At 37.3% G+C, this 22183-nt stretch overlaps 2 protein-coding genes across 3 annotated transcripts; both read right to left on the bottom strand.

The window, feature by feature from the left end:
* Positions 1-85: 85 nt before the first annotated feature.
* On the bottom strand, positions 86-5944 carry wsb2 (WD repeat and SOCS box containing 2). 2 transcript variants are annotated; one of them, XM_028034288.1, is made up of 9 exons: positions 5651-5944; positions 5267-5435; positions 3380-3588; positions 3164-3295; positions 2718-2818; positions 1519-1715; positions 1349-1438; positions 1139-1255; positions 260-508 (listed from the first exon to the last, which is right to left on the bottom strand). In XM_028034288.1, exons 1-9 carry the CDS (start codon positions 5688-5690, stop codon positions 295-297), a joined length of 1269 nt encoding a protein of 422 aa, XP_027890089.1. In that variant the 5' UTR covers positions 5691-5944; the 3' UTR covers positions 260-294. The 2 variants fall into 2 exon arrangements, with proteins under 2 accessions (XP_027890088.1, XP_027890089.1); XM_028034287.1 differs by lacking the exon at positions 5651-5944 and having other exon boundaries at positions 86-508; positions 5267-5603.
* A 2165-nt stretch (positions 5945-8109) lies between these two features.
* vsig10 (V-set and immunoglobulin domain containing 10) lies at positions 8110-20485 on the bottom strand. The gene is made up of 9 exons (XM_028034286.1): positions 20187-20485; positions 19797-20108; positions 18134-18439; positions 16946-17200; positions 13257-13541; positions 12947-13063; positions 12815-12827; positions 10296-10435; positions 8110-9335 (listed from the first exon to the last, which is right to left on the bottom strand). Exons 1-9 carry the CDS (start codon positions 20236-20238, stop codon positions 9217-9219), a joined length of 1599 nt encoding a protein of 532 aa, XP_027890087.1. The 5' UTR covers positions 20239-20485; the 3' UTR covers positions 8110-9216.
* Between the last annotated feature and the right edge of the window lie 1698 nt (positions 20486-22183).

Raw genomic sequence — 22183 nt, 5'->3', positions numbered from 1 at the left:
GAAACACACCTGCTCTTTGATACCACAGAAATTAGAAATATATCTACAGTTCTTATTTACACAATAAATTAGCAGTATAAAATCGTAATATTCAAGTCATATGTGAACAATTATTTTATGCGTCTTATTAAAGTGGTAGTGCAATAAATGAAGTCCCTTAGTGCATCTAAAATAGATTACATTGCTAGATTGTTTTCATTAATCTCAAACTTTGAACCCATCTCCTATTGGTAAACAAAAAGGCAAGTTTGTTAGTGTATAAAGTTACTAAGTTGTCAGATTTATTAGTCCTATTTAACTCTCCCAGTCCTCCTCGTCAGACGAGCAACAGGTCTTGAGGCGTTCCGGGATGTTTCTGTAGGTGAGGTACTCCAGGATCCGCTTGGGGAGCGGTAGCGCCTCGATCTGGTGCGTTGACACTGAGTGGCGCATTATGGAGCGGCAAAGGTGGCACAAACTGGGAACCGTCCGGGGTGTCCTCCAGAACCTCACATGGCCGTCTCTGGTCCTGACAGAGGAGAAGGAGAGTTTTCAAAATTGCTATTAAAGTGCGGTGAGAAAATATTTACTCTGTTTTTGCTTTTTTTTTCTTGATTAATTACATTACAAAATGCTGCTCGTAAATGTTATGCAAGAAAAAATGACAATCCAGATCAACCTGGCTCACTTCTAAGAACCAATAATTTATTTTAAAGAACTGCAGACCTGTCTTTCCTTCAGTTAAGATCAACAATTAAGCTAGGCGAACAGGACGTTGAAAGGAAAGTTCCATGGTGAAAACTATTGCCGACCAAAAACAGAAAAAACTAAAAAAGCAGTTTAAAAATAAAATTTAAAAAACAATAAGAAGAAGATAACGTTCAATTATCAGTTCACGCCCTGAAGCTCACACTAGGGCAAAAAAAAAAAAAAATCTGATATACATCATAAAGTCCAACTTCACCTAAACTGAAGTTTGAGGCAGTTAGATTTAAAATAATAAATCCTACTTTTAATCATCTTATTTCCCAATTTGGCTCCAGTCAGAACTTAGGAAAATAAAGTTTAAAGCCAATATATTATGCATTTAAGCTACATAGATGCCATTTCTACACCTGCAATCAGCAGGAACATCAGTTTAGTTTAATTTTGGTTTTACCCTGTAGCAATAACGCCTCCTTGTGGAAGGTAGTTGCAGCAGAGTCCGCTGGAGTCTTGGTCTCTCTTTGTCTGCATTGTCATGTGTCTCTCTCCAGGTTCCCAGATTCTCAGAGCTCTGTGAAAACACAACACATCGGTCTGAAATCTTTTGTCCAGTTCATTATACCATGCATCATCATACGTTCAACTTAAACTGAGAAAGACTTGCCTGTCATCAGTCACGATTGCCAAATACAAACCATCTGGGGAGAACTGGATTGCAGATATTTGGTTTTGCCCATAATCTTCAAAGTAATCTCTGCAAAAAAAAAAAAAAACAGAAGTCAGTCCTTAAACACCAAAATACAACAAGACCCCAGGAAAAAGGTAGAAACTTACGCAAGAGTGGCCAGTTTCTCGGCCGTGTAGGGATCCCAAAGGTCGATCCACCAGCTGCAGCCGCTGAAGGCGGCGGTGGCGAGAACCGCTCCGTCTGGAGAGAAGTCGCAGGAGGACAGGAGGCATAGCTTCTTATTGGTCCCTCCTGTTAGGTTCCTGATAAACGTATACGAGCGCAGACTCCACAGGCACACCATCTGGTCAAAGCAAGTTCAGGGAGGGTTAAGATATCTCTCAGTTTCACTGCTTTCCTATCAGTGGGAATCGCGATATAAATTGCAATGTAGCCAAATCATGTAACTTGATACTCAATCACAGTCTGGGTTTCTCAGTGGGTGTGCTGAGTCTGGAGAGAGTAAAATATCTGGGATTACTTAAGCAACAGTTGAGAATGTGTCATGTTTGCTCTACCCTGCTGCTCCTTGGGAATAGAACAAAGACACCGAAGTTCACAACTTCCTGTCAGTCCTCCAGCAACACAGGAGCAGATAATCAGAACACTGCCAGCTCAAAAGCAACAGGAAACTGTTCACAAGCAGTCTCTGTGTTCATGCATGTGAACGAAACCAAAGAAATCCAAGGAGATATAAGGAAGAGAGTTGTGGACTTCCACAATTTTGTCATCTGACACAATTTCCAGATGCCATAGAGTTTAGGGGACTTCTGGTTTGTCAATATAGTGAAGTATAAGTGTAATGAGACTTCACATTTTCAACAAAGGGATAAAGATTGTAACTTTTGGAGACACATTCTGTTGTCTGAAAGGGAAGTTTTAAACCACAGTGACCATTTTTATAATTGAAGAGAATCCCATCCAGATTGCACAGTACAAGGCCAACAGCATCATGTTGACATATTTTGCTGCAGGAGGGACTGGTGCACTTCAAGAAATGTGTTGCAACATAGGGGAAGCAGAAGAAGACATTGCTTCAATAGTTCCACACAAGCAATAGCCAGGTGGTCAAATTGTTGTAACCTGAACTGACCTGAAAAAGTTTAGTCTGATTTAACAGCGTCTCTAAACATCTGGCTTCAAATGCCTGAGTGTTTCCTCAAAGTAATGTTCCAGACAGTCCTCTTACTGTGAGCCTTGAAGGCATGCAGAAATACATAAATAGCCTCCTTTGAGAGTTCCCATATGCAAATGTTGGTATTGATCTCAACACATCGCGACAAATGTGAAGGAAGAAATTACTCACTCTGTCAAACCTGCCAACGGAAGCGATCATGCTGCAGTCTGATGAGACGCTGCAGCAGCTGATCCAGTCTTTGTGGCCAGAAAGCACCTGCACCTTTTTACCTGAAATGTGAAAAGGAAGAAAGTAAGTGAGCTCCAGGAGAGCGAACAGACAGAGTCCTAGATATGGAACTGTACACTGAAGAGAAAGGGAACACGAGTCCCTTAAGGGAACATGATGAGGATCCAAATTAAAACAGGTTTGGTTCAGTTTGTACAGATAAAACAAAAGAGAAATGATGGCGGGAGCCAGCAGTCAGTGCCAAAGTATTTGGAGCTTCATGTCAGTAAATGACAGGAAAAGCTGCAGCTTCCTTTTCCAAAATATCAACAAAAAAAAAGATTTAGTATTCTGTTTAAAAAAAATAAAAAATCTAAGTGCTATTTGATATTGAGAAAATTGTGTACCTTTGTGAGCCAGGTCCCAAATCCTCAAAGTTTTGTCCCGGGAGGATGAGATGAGCGTGAGCGATCCGTTCTGTGGAAAAACCAGATTCCTGACGACGCCCTCGTGGCCGTGGAGATCAAAAACAGCATTCCCTGGAAATGAAGAGAATGTAATTAAAACCTATTTTAGATTTTTTTTAAGCTCAATGCACCACAGGAAACACAAACATCACGAACCTGTTAGCACGTTCCACACCTTGATCACCCCGTTCTCCAAGCCGGTGGCCAGGAGCAGAGTGCTCTTCCCTTTCGGTCCTTTAGACAGCTTAGTCGGGCGAGCCGCTGCCGCAGACCTGGGAGGTCTGGGTCCGAAGGCGAGCGCCCACACTGGGTGACCACAGCTGAAGCTCTTATCTGCCCTGTCCGTCTCTCCATCCTGCCCCTCTCTGTGGGCGAGAGTACAATCAAGAACACAGATACCAAATGTAGGCGGTGTGCAGCTTGAGCCGGTGATGAAGCGAGGCAGTTTTAGTTGCTTCTGTTGTTAGCTGTGTACTGGGAAAGTGTGATATTCTGCTTCTGTTGTTTTTCAGCAAATAACGCCCACTTTGATGCTTTTATATCAGTGCTGGTGAAGTCATTTGGTTTGTTTGACTTTTCATGATGCAATACTCAAATATTGATCATATTAGGTCTGATGTACAATATTGTTAACCAACCCGACCAGGAAAGAGCACATACTGGGGAAAAAGACGACAAAATCTACCAAAAATGGGGTGAAAAATGGTCACTTTTAGATGCAGAAAGAGTTTTTTTTTTTAAGGAAACTACATCATGACATGTGAAACAGATCTGAAATATTTTATATGATTGAAATTTTTATCTGAACATTGGTTGAAGAGAAACATTTATCACTACCCATGACTAGAAATGGGAATTGATTGAGGTGTGGGTCAATCAATAGTATGAAAACAGGTATTTACTGGCGATTGTTTGGAAAAATAAAACGAAATACTTAAAATATAAAGCTAAGCACTAATAAATTTAATAAATTAATACATTTTTCAATCAGGACATTGGTATCCAAACTATTTGCACTGTAGGGGAAAATCACCAAGATGAAAGCACTCAATGGCCATATTTTCTAATTAAAAATGCTAAGTAATTTTATTGCAGATCTTTAATTTGTGTGATTGAACCATGCATTATTTTCATGAAACAAAGTAGAAAGAAATTTATTGTAGGTTCTGAAAATGGTCCCAGATGTTTTCCTTAATAAAAGAAAGGTGTACAGGCTTCTATTTATTTATTTATTTTTATTTTGGGCGAATGTTTTCTATTTTGTTCGTTTAATCTTAACAAAAATGAGAACTTTCTGAAATCTTTGCTGTCTTTCACCAAGTTTAACAAGTTTAACTTCAATGATATTAAAATCTAAGTAAAAAACATGGTTGGGCGTGCCGTGGTGGCGGAGGGGTCAGAGCGACCCACATTCAGAGGCAACGTAGCCGCGGGTTCGACTCCCGGAAACCGACGACGTTTACCGCATGTCTTCCCCTTTCCTGTCAGCCTACTTTGAAAAAAGGGACACTAGAGCCCACAAAAAAGACCCCGTACGGGGCCAAAAAAAACATGGTTAATGAAAATAAAAATACTGTTTGCTGTACTGAACAATTTTACTTTAAAAAGTTCACCTGCAACATCTCCATTTGCTGGAGGCTCAAATTTATACCATTATTAATCTGCAATTGAGGACCATATAAAGCTAATTCAAGGCTACACGCTAAGCATAATCAAATTCATAGAACAATAAAGTATTTTTCAGGCTACTGTAATATAACATTATATATTCTGTAAGATACATTTTTAAAATGCCACTCAGCACATATTTTAAATATTAGGCTGATTTTATGATTACATTGCTCCTTTTGGTTGCAGCATAACCAATGAGCAATCATGCATCACTTCCGAGCACAACGACATTCACTTCAAATATTTAAAACCTGGGAGTCACCAGCGCGTTAAACGGTATGACTGCAGCTGACATCAGCCAAAGGTGTCCGAATGTCCTACGGGAACGTGAACGCACCCTGCCGGGATTAACAGACGTGCAGGTGAACCTACTCGGAGTCCAGAGGCCAGGCGACCACCCACACAATGCCGTGTCCCATCGACCAGGCGAACCAGTCTCCGTCCGGGGAGAAGTCCACGCTCCACGTCTCGCATCCCGCCAGGTCCAGCAGCGACGGAGGCCGCCTGGTCTTCAGCTCCAGGAGGAGAGCTGGGTCCGACGCTGGAGGAAGATGGAAAATCGGAACATGATCGCTATTTGACAGACTCATATCTCGCAGTGAGGGTCAGCAGGTCGTTTGGACCAATTCCTGCCCCCCTTCCTTTCCTTTTTTTCCCCTCTCTTTCCTCCTGTTGGGAGGTTTCAAGCCCTGTCTCCAGGGAGCGCTGCCTGGTAACGGAGCTCCGCTCAGAGATCATTCACAAATAAGCACTTACATGTCGGCTGCGGCTCCGTGTTGCTTTCCGTAGAGCACATCGTTTCCCTTCTTCACATTCTTCAGACTTGCGGGTCTGTCCGTTTAACTTGAGCGCTCCTTTCCATCAAAACCCAACCAGAGAGTTTTACCAACTCACGAAGAGATGGAGCTCCTTCCTCTCTGAAGTCGGACGTTCGCTATGTGAAAAATGCAGCAGTCAGAAACGAAATGTTCAGCTGATTTCCTGACGCCTGAGTCACTTAGTACTGTTGACTGTCAACGTCGCCCAACGTAGTCACGTTTTCTATTGTTACGTAACCCAATGCAAGCCTTGACCACACCTCCCAGGAAGATATAAAAACATTCCAACAAACGATTTTTGTTTTTTTTTTCCCCACCCGTTATTGTTTAATGTGGCTAAGTGGTTGCAGTTTTATTCATGCCACGTTTTATTGCATGTGAACTTTATGCACTTCACACAATGTGAGTAAAAAAAAAACAACAAAAAAACAACTTAAATACAGTAGAAAAAACAAGGCAAACACAATAACACACAGACTCCATGTAAAGACTAAACCAGAAGTCAGACTAAACCTTTTCCCTTAAGGTCAGTTACAAATTCAGAATAACAAAATATCCTTTTTATTAATGTCTTTATATTTAGAACTTTAAATGACACGTGTCAAACTCAAGGCCCAGAGGCCAAATCCGGCCGACACATGTGGTCCTCTAGACTCTGCTACATAAATAGAACCTTCAGGGTGAACAGCAGAGAGCTTAAATATTATTTTATCAATCAAATCAAAGCAGCTGTTATCTCTACACTGTCAAATTAAATTATATTATTGATATATATATATATTGATATTAATCATTAAGTTCTCATTGAATGCAGAGTCAGCCATTTCTTTATATCTTTGCAATTTGTTAATGGGTTTTATCAATATTTATCATCTTAAATGAGTTTGGCACTTGCTTTAAACTGTATAACTTTTATAAAATACTTCTTCTATTAAACCGGGCCAATCAGCGAACAGAGGGAGACGTTGTGAACAGTGATGTTGATTTTCTGCGCTCTTTTCGAATTGTATTCTGCCTGTAGTTTTATCAATGGCAGCCGAGGAAATGAACGAAGCCGTTCAGTCCCTGTTGGTCGCGCTTCCAAATATTGAATTAACATTAACAGCCGCCTCGTTCAGCTCAGCACTTCTCTCTTAACTTTTTGGATCAGCTCACATTTTTTTATGGAACTGAGATCAGTACTTTATGATGGCCACTTCAAAACATTGACTTTGTTGTTCTTAGGCCTCTTTTTAGGGTCATTAACCATTTGAAAGATGCATTTGTGCCCATATTCTGCCTGATGTCCTCATATGTTACATTAGACTTTTCACAGATGTTTTCTTTCCTTGTGACGCCATTTATTGAGTGAAGGTGAAGGAAACCAGATCTGACTCCCTGATATGATGACTTACCATTATTCAGACACTAGCATGACTAAGATTAATCTGAGTCATATTATTTTTGCTAAACACTCTTGATGAGCTTAACTGGATAATTTAACAGACTAGGTACAAGAAAATAAAAGATTTAACTCTTGGTGGTTGTGCTTAAGATCTGATTTTGAATTAGAAAACAATATGTTGACTCCATGACAGCAGACAAAGTCAAAAAGAAAGCTTAGCAGCCTTTGATTTAATTCTAGGTTTAACTGAGATACCTGATCTGAGCAACTCAGACATTTACGTAAGCCTTAAGAGCTTGACGGAGAAGTTGAAGGAATTCAAATGCATTGTATGTAGAGCTAAGAGCCAACAAAATGACTTTAGTACATGGGTGTAGAAGGATCGCTGACCGTTTGGATCAACTTCAAGTATCTCAGTATGGTGCAATTTGAAAATGATACCATACTGAGATATGGCAAACAGTAAATGCATAAATTATGTGAAGGATTAAATAGATAATCCTCCGTAGCAAAGATGTTTTGATATTAGTTGTATAACAGATTCATTCCACTATTGCAGGTCAGAGCTGTTGTCCAAAAGCATCCGTTTCCTTCTCCTCTTTGTCCTTTGGCTTGAGATACGAGGTTTTATAGAGCAAGACTGCAATCGTTGTTACATTTTAAATTAAAGTATACAATTTAAGCAGTTACCAGAATTAGCAAAATCCACAGACAGATGAAAATCTGTTATAAAAAGATGTTCCTAAAGGCTCCGAAGGATGTTTTATGTATATGGGTTTTGTTTTTATGTAGGCAATTTGTAATAAAATCAGGACTGTGATTATTACAGTACATAAATAAAATAAAAAATATCCTTTTGGCAATGTCACCTATCCCTTATGTCTAGTGGAGTCTAATCTTGAAGCATTGTATGATAAAGGCCAACAGTAATTCTGACACAAACCAGCTGCAATCAATTCAATCAATGCTTGGCAAATGTATATGTCAATGTTTTATTAATAAAGTGACTTTAATAGTCAGATTTTTTTTTTATTTATTGCATAAATTTAGTTAAAAAGGATTTAGAACATTCCAGTCAAGTTAAAAAAAAAAGGACAAAGTTCCATTTATTTCTTTTGATATATCTGACTTTAAGAACTATAAACACAATTTCTGCAATTTATGACAACTATCAATGTCTCAGGTAGCAAGTTTTAACATCAGTTATCTTCTTGTAGTCATGTAAGCAGCATATTTGGCAAAAAAAAAAAAAAACAACAAAAAAACATTGGTTGGCATCCAACTCCTAACATGCATACATACCATGAATTATTCACATTAAGCTCACACGGCTCATTTCCAGCCAGACTAATTTTTTTGCTGGATCTGCTTTTGACAGTGTAATACATTATTTAACTGCTTTTAACTTGCTTTGACCTACTAAAAAGATCCCACATAAAAAATTCAATGTGCAAACTGAGGGACTCCGTAAATGTGCATAATGTGAATTAGATATAATGGGCAATAAATTAGAAATTATTTAGATGTGTGTTTGATGTTTATTCAATTTAAAGCACAAGAATCAATTTTAGTGCTTCAGAGAATGTTTGTCTTGTTTTGTCTGAATTAAAATTTTTTTGATTTGGTTACATTTTATTGTCAAATTTTGTCCGTTTACTTTAAAATCTATGTAAGTTTTTTTTTACATAACCTGATTAAAATTTTCCGCCAAGCAAAACAGCAGTACCAGTGTGATTCTGGCGAACACAAGAAGATCCCTGATCCAGAGTCTCCAGACATAAAAATGCTTTGATTCTGATCAGGTTTTGGAAGTGAGCCAGTCTGTGTCTCACAGCTCTGAACTGATGGTGGCATATTTTAAGTTTCGGTTCAGATCTGCTTTATGTACTGGGATAGGCAGTGTTTGTACAGTGTGTGATGAATGTGAAAAGCAAACAAAAAAGGTGGTTTCCTCACACATACTTCCTGCTTTAATGTCACTCATTCAAAATTCTGTACAAACAAAAAATGTTTCAAATCAACATACAAAAATGTACAACACTGCTAAAAAAAATAAACCATTTTGGAGTCTAATTCAGTTGTCATTAGAAATGACGCATTAATTTTCAAGCATCTTGTCCCTAAAATGATACGAGTTCCTCCACCTCTTCTCTGGATTCTTCTGTTAGCTCTTCAGTCGGCTCTTCTTTCTGTTCAGGCGGCTCTGGATGTGTTTCAACGATGACCTCGTGATCCTCACCTGGACAGAGAGGGATGCATTATATTCCTAAACACCCGAGTGCTTAAACCAGGGTTCCTATGTCAAGGAAACATGTTTCAGTTTACACACCATCTTTAATTTTATTTCACCATTCAAAAGAAAAAATAAAAATTTCTGAGAATTAAATAAGTTGACTTGGAAGTAGAGGAAACTTCATTTCTTTTTATTGCCATATTAAGACTTGTGTTTTAAGCCAATAGAGTGATTATTTTCTTCATTTTCTATTAGTAAACAGCAAACTCATTCAGAAATTCAGATATTTGGTCTTTGATACACATTTATACAAGAGCTGTAAGATGGACCTGTGGTTTTGTCAAAGTGATTTATTTCCTGAAATGGAGCATATCTAACCACAAGTAAAGTGTAACAATCTTTGAATATATACTAGTTAGCTTATCTATTTCTGAAAGGTAACATTCACAGAAAAAAGTACATTTACCATAAGTACAGTTGTACATCCTAATGCTATATTGCCATTTGTTTCAATTGCATTTAATAAAATTATACGAAACCACAGGCATTTATATATACTGCTCAAAAAAATAAAGGGAACACTTAAACAGGTGTTTAACACTTAAAGTGTTCCCTTTATTTTTTTGAGCAGTATATTTTTTATAATTTTTAAAATCTGAATAAAAGGTGTACCAAAGTCCTTTGTAGAATCTGTAGTTAGTGTTGCGTAGAAAGACCAGATTTATTAAGCTTCAGAAATAAAGATTTTGAAAAAGAGCCGATTTCAATAAACCCAGATGCCAAAAGAAAGCTGTGAAATAACATTTTATCAAACTCCTGAAGCAAAATGCAGCTTAAGCACTGTGTTTTTTTAGGATTTATGGAGCATGCAGATAACAAAGCTTAAATAAGAAACTGTTCTGGACTCAAATTGCTTGAATATAATTAAAAACTCCCTTAAAAAAAAAAAACTTAAACACATCTTACTGGAAGGGATCCGATGTATCTGGACGAGTGTCGTGTGGCGACCGTTGGTTAAAGGAGGCAGTCGGGGGACGGCGTCTTGAAAGATCTGCTCATCGTCCGATTCCACCAGGTCCACCACGTCTCCTCTGTCCTCAGCTTGGCTGCAAAAAGGAAAACTGAACCTCGCATTTGACCTACAACTCAGGGCATGAGATCATTTTTTTAACACCCGTCTTGATATTCCAAAGGAAGTGAAAATATACTGAATCTTGATTGCAACACAACTTTGAAAATAAACTGTTCGGATGAAAGAAGCTTTGTTTTTGGAGCCGATCCCTGAGCACAAGGATGCCTTTGAGAGGCAAACAACTAGCTGTGGTCGGTGGCAACCTACCAAGAAATGCTGGAATTCCCAAGCAAAAGCGATGAAGCACAAAACCGCCACAAACAGGTTTACATGTAAACAAACAAGGTTTCAAATTTTCCCAAACTCTGCTGGAACACTAAAGACTAAATGTAAAATAAAAACAGTGTTTTTCAGTAAATTAACAGAAGAACTACAAAAAGATTTTAATACTCACTAAGGATGGATTTTTTTGTTGTTGTTTTCTTATCATCTTAAACTTTCTTTCTTACACCTTTTGTTTGTCAGCATATCATTTCTATACATGTTTTAGGTTTGAAATTGAAGAGAAAATGGAAACAAATTAAAAGTGACTTGGCAGTAGTAGCAGCTGTAAATTATTCATATTTTACATTTTCTACAGATGATTTATTATGCCAGATTCTGGTGTATGGGAGGTAAACTCATCAGCATCAGTGTAAAGGATAAAGAAAGTCATGTGGAAATATTTGTGGCTGAGACACTGAGCCAATGTGAAGGAACATAAAGTATGTAGTTACGTCTGGGAGTTTAATTTTGGAATGTTTTCGTAGTTTACCCATCTAATTTTGTTGTGTATAACTCAAATGAAGTGAAAAAAATATATATTAGAAATGTAAACATAAATTCACGCTAGTTATCAAAAAATTTCAGATATTTCTAGTATACAAAGTGTGAGGTTTTTTTTTTAGGCTTTCTGAGAAGCGATGGTTGTTCTCAGAAGGGTTTGGCAACAGTTCAAATGCATATCATTGCAGTTGTTGGTGATAAGAACCACTCCCATCAGTGAGCACACACTGCAGATCTCTGGAGATCTGCTGGTAGTCTCCAGAGATCTGCAGTGACTATCAGCAGATTCAAAAAAATCAGCGTTTTTTTATTTTACAAAACCGTTTCATCATCTTTCAACTTTCATTCATAAAAAAGACTAAACACTTTGAATCTCAGTCTATTGTTATTACCAGATAAAACGCAGAAGCTAAATACTGCAAGAACATGTAAAAATTAAAACAGAATAGAAGCTTTAAAAACTACAGATAAAAAAACGTATGTAGTAAATTAGATAATTTGTGAATTTGTTGTTCAATGTGATCATTTTAAGTTTTTACCAGTACCCCTAAAATTAAAAAAACATAATAACAAATGGTAGTTTAATTATTATTAGTAGAATTTAAATGTCAAAGTAAACTATTAATGCATCTACATTTTGTTCTATATTTTTTTTAATAATTTTTTTTCTTGTTCTTTGTAGCTTTGTCTTTCAAATTAAAACTTGGTCGGATTTTTCACGTTTTTCCTTTTAGAAAAGTTCCTGTAGTTGATTTTGTATCATCTTGCTGGGTTTTTTTCTTCCTCGGAACCCGAGATTGCTAATCTTGCTAATCTATGTCCACACTCTTGCAACCCCACCACATAATACTCCCATCTCCGTGCTTCACTGCCACTGAAAGTGACTTCTAGTGTGGGCTTCAGTCATTCATCAAGCTTCTCCTCCAGTTCTTTAGAAAACAATTCACTTTGCTGTTTTTAGATTTTTAGGAAGCAGAAAAGTAATGTGTTCTTGAATTTTACTTATTATTTTTAAGATATATAAAATACATAAGTGTACTTTTAACCAGGAATTTGAAATTGCCATCCTTCAATTTAAACATGGTGAAATTTTATTCCTGAGACAACAAAGTATGTATTGACTTATAATGCTTAAGCTGATGGTGTTGAATATTATCTAACTGAAATAATGTCATTATAAATGAAAAACTTTTAATTTTTCTCATTTGATCATTAATAATCCAGTTAGACCGTTATTTTATACCCACTTTTATTTTTGTTTGTTTTATTAACAATCTAATTAATCTATATTTATGACATCTGGGATAACAGTATTTCAGAAAGTTTCTACTTCTGAGTTTGTTTTGGAAGTTGTAGACGTGGGTTTATCTTGGTGAAAGCATTTTACTTTTAGTCATGAAACAAAAGAGTTCAAGAATGTCAATTTAATAATTAATAGTTTATACTGAGGTAATACTGCACTTTAATTTGCCCCCTCATCCTGAGAACTGCAAAATGCAACCAACCACAGGCAGCATTAGTAGGGATAGCTGCAAAGACATTTTTATGATTAAAAAAGTAAAATATTTATCCAGATTGAGATACTCACATGAAACCTCCTCCTGAAAGAATAATAATAAAAAAAAGAGGTTAGTATAGACCAATGTCTCAAATACCAGCACTGGTCCATTATCTAAGGTTTAAAATGAGCAAACACTGTATTATGAGAAACAACAGTTACCCAGGCAGATTGTGTGTCTCCTGGAGTAAAGTATTTTAGCCACGATGAAAGCGCAGCCCGTGATCAGGGCAGCTATGAACACACCGATCACCGCTCCAGTGTACGTCGACGATGATGCTGAGAAAAAAAAAAAAAAAAACAATGACAGGATTTTAGGACGGTTAAACGGTGGAGCGGCAGGTCTGTCAGCATTCCAGACGTGGAGTCAACACCTGGACTGACCGGCTTCTAGATTACATCTCTTCAACTTTACATTTACTCCAGCCACGCCCTTCACATAACTTCATATATGCTTTTATAATAAACTCACCTTTCACAGTGAGGAAGACTTCCAGCTCGCGGATCCCGAGCGCGTTCTCGCTGCGGCAGAAGTAGTACACTTCATCGTACTTGCTGATGTTGACTATGGTCAGCTTGAGGTCAGGGCCTTCAACAGACAGGATGTACTTGGATCCAGGAACAATCGGCTCCAGACTTTGGCCTTTCCTCCACGTGGTGTTGGCAGCCGGTACTGAGCTGATCTCACGGCAGGAAAGAGTCACGTTGGTTCCCTCCAGAACTGAGACCATCGGATCGCCCTGTGGGTACGGAGCTCCTGGGAATACAGAAACAAAAAAATATATCATCTCCAAAGGTTTCTTCCAACACCAAAACTATTTGAGAAATAAGAGTTTCTGTCTACAGCTGTGTTTCCAGTCACCAGAAAACTGAAACTGAAATTATGAAAATAACTTAACTTAATGAAAATAATAATTAAAAAAATTGATTGACTTTGTGCTAGGATGAGGTAGATTTTCCAATATTTATGAGGAATTTTATTAAGTGGGGTTACTCATTAAAACTTGTTTTCATCTAGAGCTTTAAATGTTTGCAAAAGTGCAGCAGAGATTAGATGAACCAAACTCATATCTATACATTTACATTTTAGTCTGACTTCTATGTGTCTCAAAAGTTTGTTTAATGAGGAAAACAACATGTTTTATGTGCATTGCCACCTACTAGTCATTTTTGGTCCTCAATACATATATATAGGAGATACGGGACTAATAAAGGACATTATTGTAATGGTCTGACTATTAAATACACTTTAGCCATAACATTTCAACCACAATGATTATAATTTATTCAGTAAACTCTATGCAGTGCTGATAAGGTCCCCGCTACACATTTTACGATACATTTCATTGTAACTTTGCCGACTCCTACCAAAAAAATTGATTTTAAGAAATCTCTTTGTTTATTGTCCCCCAATAATAAAATTGAATTTCCTCCCTTGAGAAGAATATAGACAAAGATTTGTGGACATCTGTAAAGAAAACGCAGCTCATCTTCTCACAAACATTATATGTGTCACCTGACCTGTAAACAGTTTGACTAAAATATTATCCCCCAATGAAACATTATTTTTACAGAACCAGAGAGAGAGAGTGAGAGAGCTGTAATTCATTAAGCATTTCATAAATTTTGTAATCTTATATTGTGAAATCCTTCAGATTAGATGTCCTACGAACAGCTTTTGGATTGTTTGTTTGACAAAGACACAGTTCAACTCTGGGTTTGTACATCACTCAATGAAAACTGACAGGATAAAAGCAGCTTGTACACCTAAACACACTTTAGTTTCACCCCTTCTGTGTTTGAAGAACTCTCCTCATGTGATAAGGATGTTTATGTCACTGCATGACTCAGGAATAATCCAGCTTCATCACTGGGTGTGTTTATACTTTAAGCAAAACTCTAAATCCCACATGTCAAAGTCAGAGGTTACCAAAAAAATGAAGATAAAACTTTAACACAAGATTATTCTAGTACTCTGAAGAATGAGTAGTTGGAAATATTTTGATTCATATTTCCAAACTAATAAGTTTTGATTAAAATTAGCTTCCTGCAGGTTTTCACACAACAAACCAAAACATTGCTCCATGAATGATGACCTATCACCTGGGCAGGAGAGACCACATTAGATCACCATGCAAACTATGCATTACTCACACGACGCACACTTTGTGTTGAATATTTCTGTGCTAGAAGTCCAAGCATGGGCGTAACATGCGAGCTAATCCGGCTGTTTGAAGGGATTTTAAGAGGTTTGGTTTTGCACCACAGACAGCAGAAACATGAGATCTACACAGGAGATGAAAGTAGCTCTACTGAAACCTCAGGATCCTGCAGCAGGATTTATTCCAATAGAAGCTTCTACATTAAATGTACCTTTTGTCCTCATAAAATGCTACCACTCACACTAAACCAAGGTCTGTGGTTGTGCTGCATCCCTGTTTCAACACACCAAAATTAAATGGTCCATCAGTGTGTCACCATGTTCTCCAGCGGCCTTGTAATAGGCCGTTCATTTAAACCAGGAACTAAGGTCAGGAAGACCTGAGGAGTTGGTGTCTTCTGCACTAAACCTATTATTCAATAATCATTAACTTCCAGGACTGTCAGATAAAGTGTGACCTACTTTGCTATTTACTTAAATAGAGACAATAGAGTATTGCTGTTAACTTTGTTACATAATTTCGAGAGTTTTAAAAACGGAAACAGACCAAAAGCACCACAGATCCTCCAGCATATTTAACAGAGTTTTCTGGCCAAACACACAGAAATCACAATCATTAAACTAGTATTTGGTAACTTTGAGGGATAGGCTATAAATCGATTTTATGTTGTTTTTTTTCACCAATGCACCACTTGGATTTCTACTGGTCAAAGTGATGATAGTCCATCCAAGAGGTATCATCATGTTTGACTCATGTGTTTCACAGATTTTTTTATGACATTGAATCCAGTAGGTTTTTTTCAGTCATTTGTAAATTTTTACAGAAAAAATTATTAGAATAGTAAATCAAATTTGTTTGTTTTTTTTAAACTGAGATTTTATATTTAGGACATTTTGCCAAGCCTTAGGACCTTTGTCAGTGTGGGCAGATGCCAAGTCCTGCTGGGGAATGAAATCAACTTATCCATAAAGCTTATCAGCAAAGGCAGCATGACAATACAGCAACAATTAAAGCAGAGCAGAACTTAAACATTTCAGCTTTGATTTTCTTGGAGTTTTTATAACATTCTGGATGTTTATGGACAAACATTTCTGAATAGTTTTCTGATCTTATATGTTTCACAAATATTAAAAATATTTAATGCAAATCAATGTGAAAACCAGTCCATTAATTAAGAATTATCTGACTTTTCCAAAATGTGAAGGAACTCTAGTGATGCACTAAGAGAACTGAAGAATTGAGACAGGAAACATGGCTGAGACTACAGCTCTTGTCTTATTGCACTTGTTACACATTAAAGCAGGAATGACAGCCACGCCTGTAGAGTGAATACTCAGAAATCTACACAAAAACAGAGAGCGCTGCTGTTAAATGTGCCTTGTTCTACACTCTCAAACCTACGACAGCGTAGAAGGGACATTGTAGATAGAAAAAGTAGGAAAATAAAAAACTTGAGCCAAAAACCAAGGAAATTTTCTAGAACAAATAAGAACATTTCTAATCTCAAAACACTGAAAGTTTGCTAGAAAAAAATAGGAAAATTTGAGAATAATTGCAGAAAGTTGAGTTTCAAAAGTTGAACATTTTCAACTTTTCAAACAGAACATTTTCAAAAGTCGCAATTTTTTTGACTTTCCAAACTCAGACATTTACATGATTTTTCCACAAAAATTCTGAGATTCATCTAAAATTTCTGAGTTTTTTTCACTTAAATTTACTCTTCCTTTCTTTTTTTCTCTCTACAATAACTTTAATACGCCATCATACAAACCTTTCTACCAGTTACTGCTACATTTACTGTTTAAACCATGACTTTTAATAATCCAACTAAAGCCTAAATTCATCATATTTTATAAATATAAACTGAACTTTTTAGTAATTCAGAATGGGTGAAAATACTGATCACTTCTGTAGATGGAAGTGACCAGTATCACTTACTGTTTTATTGATCACTGAAAAGACAGTGTTAAAATGACTCATTTCTTTAAAGGGTACTTACGGAGCGTTATGGAGCAAGATCTCTCATTTTCTATTTTGAGCAGCTCATGCCGGGCCGTGCAGGTCAGTGTCTGCCCCTCTTGCAGCGTCGATCTGTTCAGCGACACAACGAGGCTGTCCGTCACCTGGAAGTCTCCGTCTTTGCCCCACCGAAGCTCCGGGGTCGGATACGCCCCGAACCAGGAGCAGTTCAGCTGGACACTGGAGGAGTTCTGCGTTTCCACGGACATACAGTCAGGGTGTCCGCTCGGAATATCTAACCCAAACACAGACGGGGAGAAAAACAGGATGAGTTAAAGAAATTATTTATTCTATGATTTAATTACTAAACCATTATTCTTCTTTTATAAATGGAGGCGTATTCAGGAAGAACTTTCATTAAACCCGCTACATTATAACTACATTATGACTTTGCTAACCTTCACACCACTTGAACGTGGTCGCATTTCATCACATTACAAGCGCAAACTTTCATGAATTTTATTGAGGATTTAGGTGAAACACCAAAGTAAAGTAGGACTTTAGAAAAAAGGTTTTCAAAATGGTATAAAAATAAGATTCTGAGGCATACATTTATTTTCAGCCTTCTTATCTCTGATACCCCTAAAAAAATCCAGTTCCAGGAATATGGATGAAATTAAATCCTTCTTTTTAAGTGAACAAAAGCAGTATTTTCCATGTTTTCTGAAGTATTTTCTGCTTTTCTTTGGACATTTGCTTTTTTATTGATAAGGCCACTGAGTTCTGATTTATTAGTCATTCAGACAAAGGGATGCTACAAAACTCAAGGGATGAACCAGTTTTGTGTCGACAAATAAGGAAACACTCAGCAAAACATCTAATTATGTCACAAATGTACAATTTGTTCCAACTTCATAGGCTTAATCTATGATTAATATCATGTATGACAGTTTACAAAAAGAGAATTACATTTAGCCGCACAGTGGTTAACTCGCTGATAGATGGAGCTTCTATTAGTTCAGAAAGAAATTATGTTTCAGAGTATTGTTACTACTCTGTACTGAGTAATTTTAATATGAAGGGTCACTACTCTTACCTCAGTAAAATTTCTGAATACTCTACTCAGTACCTTAACTTTGATTATTATTGAGTTTAGTTGAACCCTTAAATATGAAAGAAAAAAAAACATCACAGAATTACAGCGTGTTTCTTTACTCTAGCAACTTACAGTACACCAGCAGCTCAGTGCTGTTCTTGACCATGCGGTTGGAGACGGTGTTGAGGGCACTGCAGGTATAAACTCCCTGATTGCTGGGCTGGATGTCCTTTATAGTGTAATCCAGCACTGGAAATGGCGTGAAAGCCAGGCTTGTGTTATTGTTCGAAGCTCCACTGAAGGTCAGGTTCAGCTGCTGAGATGGGGAGGACCATGCCATGCATTTAAAACAGAGGCTGTCTCCCTTCTTACTGACCAGTGTCCTGTTGGGTAGCACAATTGTTGGGTAAATCATTGTAGATACGTTGTTCGGTCCACCTGAAATAAAAGAGTTCAGCATGTTACAAATGTGAGCAACTTCATTCTTACAAAAAGAAACAGAAAAAGATGATTACTTGCAAATTCAGATAATAGTTTCAGAATTAATTTTGGTGCATATTTTTAAGATAAAGAACTTCGTCAGGTTATGTTGACGGCAACAAAAATGGCACACATACTCATTCATAAAGTGTATTTTCACTATGCATTTTGTCTTAACATCTACTTCCTGCAGCTGTGGTTTGGATTGAGGAAAATCTTGATCACACTGTATTGAAACAAACAAACAAACAAACAAACAACTCAAAATCTCCTACCTCAAAATATTAAAAAATGTCCCAATCAGACCCAAAGTTGGTTAGACTTTCAGAAAAGGTAATGAGGCAGAGGTTTCTCAAACTGATGATGACAAATTTGAATGAGCAACTCAAGCCTCACAATATAACAACCATAAGTCAAAATATTAGTTTAATGGTATCTACGTAAAAATTGGAAAGAAAATTTGTAATATTATCTGATATCTATTAATCATAACAGCTGATCAAACTGTTGATTTAAAACCTTAATAAGAGTAATAGGTGTTCATGTTTTCCACAACCAGACTATTTGAAAGAAGGTTTGTTACAGTTTATTCTTACATGTTTGGCCAAGGTAGTCAACCTATTGTTTTAGTCAGTTCCAGTTTCATTATTATTTATTTTACATTGGGTATTATACTCCTAATCGCACTCACTGAACAAATCAAAGTTGTGTTATTTTTACGTATTTTGGCCAAACGCGCAAAAGAAAAATACTCTGAATTTGCATTGCTTTTCTGTATCGGCCGATACGGAACCTCAGATATCGGTATCAATATCAAAAGTGAAAAAAGTGGATGGATGGATGCATCCAGCATGCTTTAGAGGTCTTCCTGCTGCAAACCAACAGATTCAAGTTCAGCAGAAACCTGCTGAGGAGCCATTCATTTGATTCAGTCAAACTAACCAAGGGAAACACCTAAAACATGCAGGTTACCGACCTTTGACTGACCTTGAGAATGGCTGCTTTAGCAGTTTTTGACATTTTTAATTTTTAAAAACCATGGCAGATACCAATAACCAGTACATAACTACTAGGATTGTGGAGCTTTGATTTACAGAAGCTAGATAGGAGAGTGTCCAACCAGTTTCCAAATAGAAAGTAAAAAAACTACTTCATCAAGTCATGCACAGCTCGCTTGCTGTCATGTGAACAGGCAGGTGAATATGTGGAAGAACCAGTTTGGTTGAAAAACTGCTTCAGCAACTGCGGGCAACCAACGCCCAGAAGAATCCCATTAGACTGGAGCCATACTGGACTTCATGCCCACCCCACTTACTGGTTACTTGAAGCAGGACATGTGCGTTGATGGTTCTGTTGTCTGGTAGCCTGGAGCTGCACAGGAAGCTCCCCGTGTCATCAGAAATCACTTTACTGATGCTCAGACTCCCGTTACGCTCCAAGGTGAGCCGCGGGTCTTTGGCAGAAGAGTCCACATGTAGCTCACCGTTTGAGGCGATAACATGACCGTCTTTCATCCACGTTGTCCAGACAGGTGTTAGATTCCCTCCGGTGTAACACTGAAGTAAAACGACGTCGCCCGGTGCGGCTGACTGGACAGTTTCGGTGGAGACGTTTCCCGAAACTGTCGCTTTAAGACGAGAGAGAAGAAAGGAGTTAAACCTCATTTCAACACACCTGTTAGAAGAATTATATCACCACAACTCACCTGCCGCAGATAGAAACAGTTGTAGAAGCGCTAGAGATGCGACAATGTTCATGTTACCTTTTCTACATAGCCCTCAGAAATAACCGAAGAAAACTAAGACTTCTAGTCCGAATCTGTCTTGTCTACCTGTGCGCGCTTGCCTGTGACACCGAGCTTAAGATCATTATAAAAAAAAGTAAATGGACCGCAGTACCGGGTCACCGATCTGACATGATGAGCTTCCTCTGGTGTCTCCGCCGGAGATTTGGCGGACGTGCTTTGTTTCCAAGTGCGTGCAGGTACGGAAACGTTGGAAGGAATGGACCGCACCTAGGACTCACCTGCTTAAAGAGACAGAAGCATCTTTTTTTTTTTACTGACGATACTGATGGTGCGTAATGGACACATCACATTATCATCTTTGACAAGCTGAACTGGATTCTGTTATTTTTCTCGAACATATTTTATCTGACAGAAAAGGTAATTTATTCTTCAAAATAATTCACTTTATCTGTAAGCTTTAGTTGTTTGTTATAATTTTTTTCTGTGGAAGTCCTTCATTATCCAAAAAATTTTAATGATTGTTTCCTAATATGAAATAATAATAATAATAATAAAACCATAATAAATTCTTCTTTTGCTACATGTATGCTGAATTGACAGCCTGCCTAAAAACTCTCCAAGCCTGTTATTGTTATTATTAATACTATTAATATAATGATAATAACAACAAAAAAAGTTGCTATTTCTTTAGCAACTTAACTCATGAACTGAACTTATGATGTTGATGGTTATTTGTTTACTGAAGAGAAAATGTATCTCTCAAATCTCAATTTAAATGATTTCCAAATAATTGACTAAAATTTTATGAATTTTAATTTGTTTGTATTAAGTTTCTGTCCGCGTAAGATAAACCATTTGCTAACTTTGCAAGAACAACTATGGCAACGAATGGATCAGAAAATAAAATGAAAAAAATGTGTAATTATTTCTTGTAAGAAACACAAATACATCAAGACATTGATATAGTGCAAGATATTTTGGATAGAAAGTTTGCAGAAAGAGTTTCATATTGGCCAATTATTGTGGTTTTCAGTCTTGTGTGCATCAAAGATAGCCTATTGCAAATAAATAATAGAAATATTTTTTGTGTGTTTTCACAAATAGAAGACTTTCACATATTTCAAGCTGGATCTTAACAAGTCATTGTTCAGTTCTTAATAACCCAGATGATGTCTGACCAGTCTACAAACATTTAGGAATTTGAATAAGGGATTATGCACGTTTTAAAAGTTGCTTGCATTGTTGTTTCAAAGCAAGAGGGTTTCACATCCGTTCTTCTCGTGCACACAGAGACATTTCCTCCCACAACCCCAAAGCATGCATGCTAGCGTGGTCACACTAAAGTTTCCTTACGTGTAGCTCAGTGTATAACCCAAAGCAGGTGTCATTTGGAAACTTGCTTTATATTGCTTTTTGTCTCCTCGTGGCCCCGTAAGCTTATAAAGGTGAAAGTAATTTCATTTATATAGCAGATTTTCAGCAACAAGACAATACCTTGTGCTTTATTACACAAGCCACTGCACTCATATCAAAACCAAAGCATTCAAACTTAAAACCCTTAGACTGCTCTTTATTCTGAATCATTATTAAAATAATCAAAGACAACACACATGCACAGAGAAAACAAGATACAGAGGGTAAGATGAAAACGTTTGTATTGCAATATGTAGTTAGATTCTACTTTCGTCCAGCTGTTAATACGTTTCCTGCATTTTTCTTAAACAAAACAATATGCTCCATTTACGAAAATGCGTTTTAGGGCCAGTAAAACGGTTGCGTCTTTGTCAGACCACAGACTCAGACCGAGGGCGTCTGATTCTGAAAACAGAAAGTGTGTCAATGGAGCATGCGGTTTGAAGGAGGGACAAAGTCAGGACAGGCGATCAGATTGGTGTTCATTTTAACGAATCAGATTCCTTGTGGTAAATTACGCAACTGCGCCCTCTGGTGGTCTT

Source organism: Xiphophorus couchianus, chromosome 12 (assembly GCF_001444195.1).
Source record: "Xiphophorus couchianus chromosome 12, X_couchianus-1.0, whole genome shotgun sequence".
NCBI lineage: Eukaryota > Metazoa > Chordata > Actinopteri > Cyprinodontiformes > Poeciliidae > Xiphophorus > Xiphophorus couchianus.
This window is presented reverse-complemented; position numbering and strand designations above follow the sequence as displayed.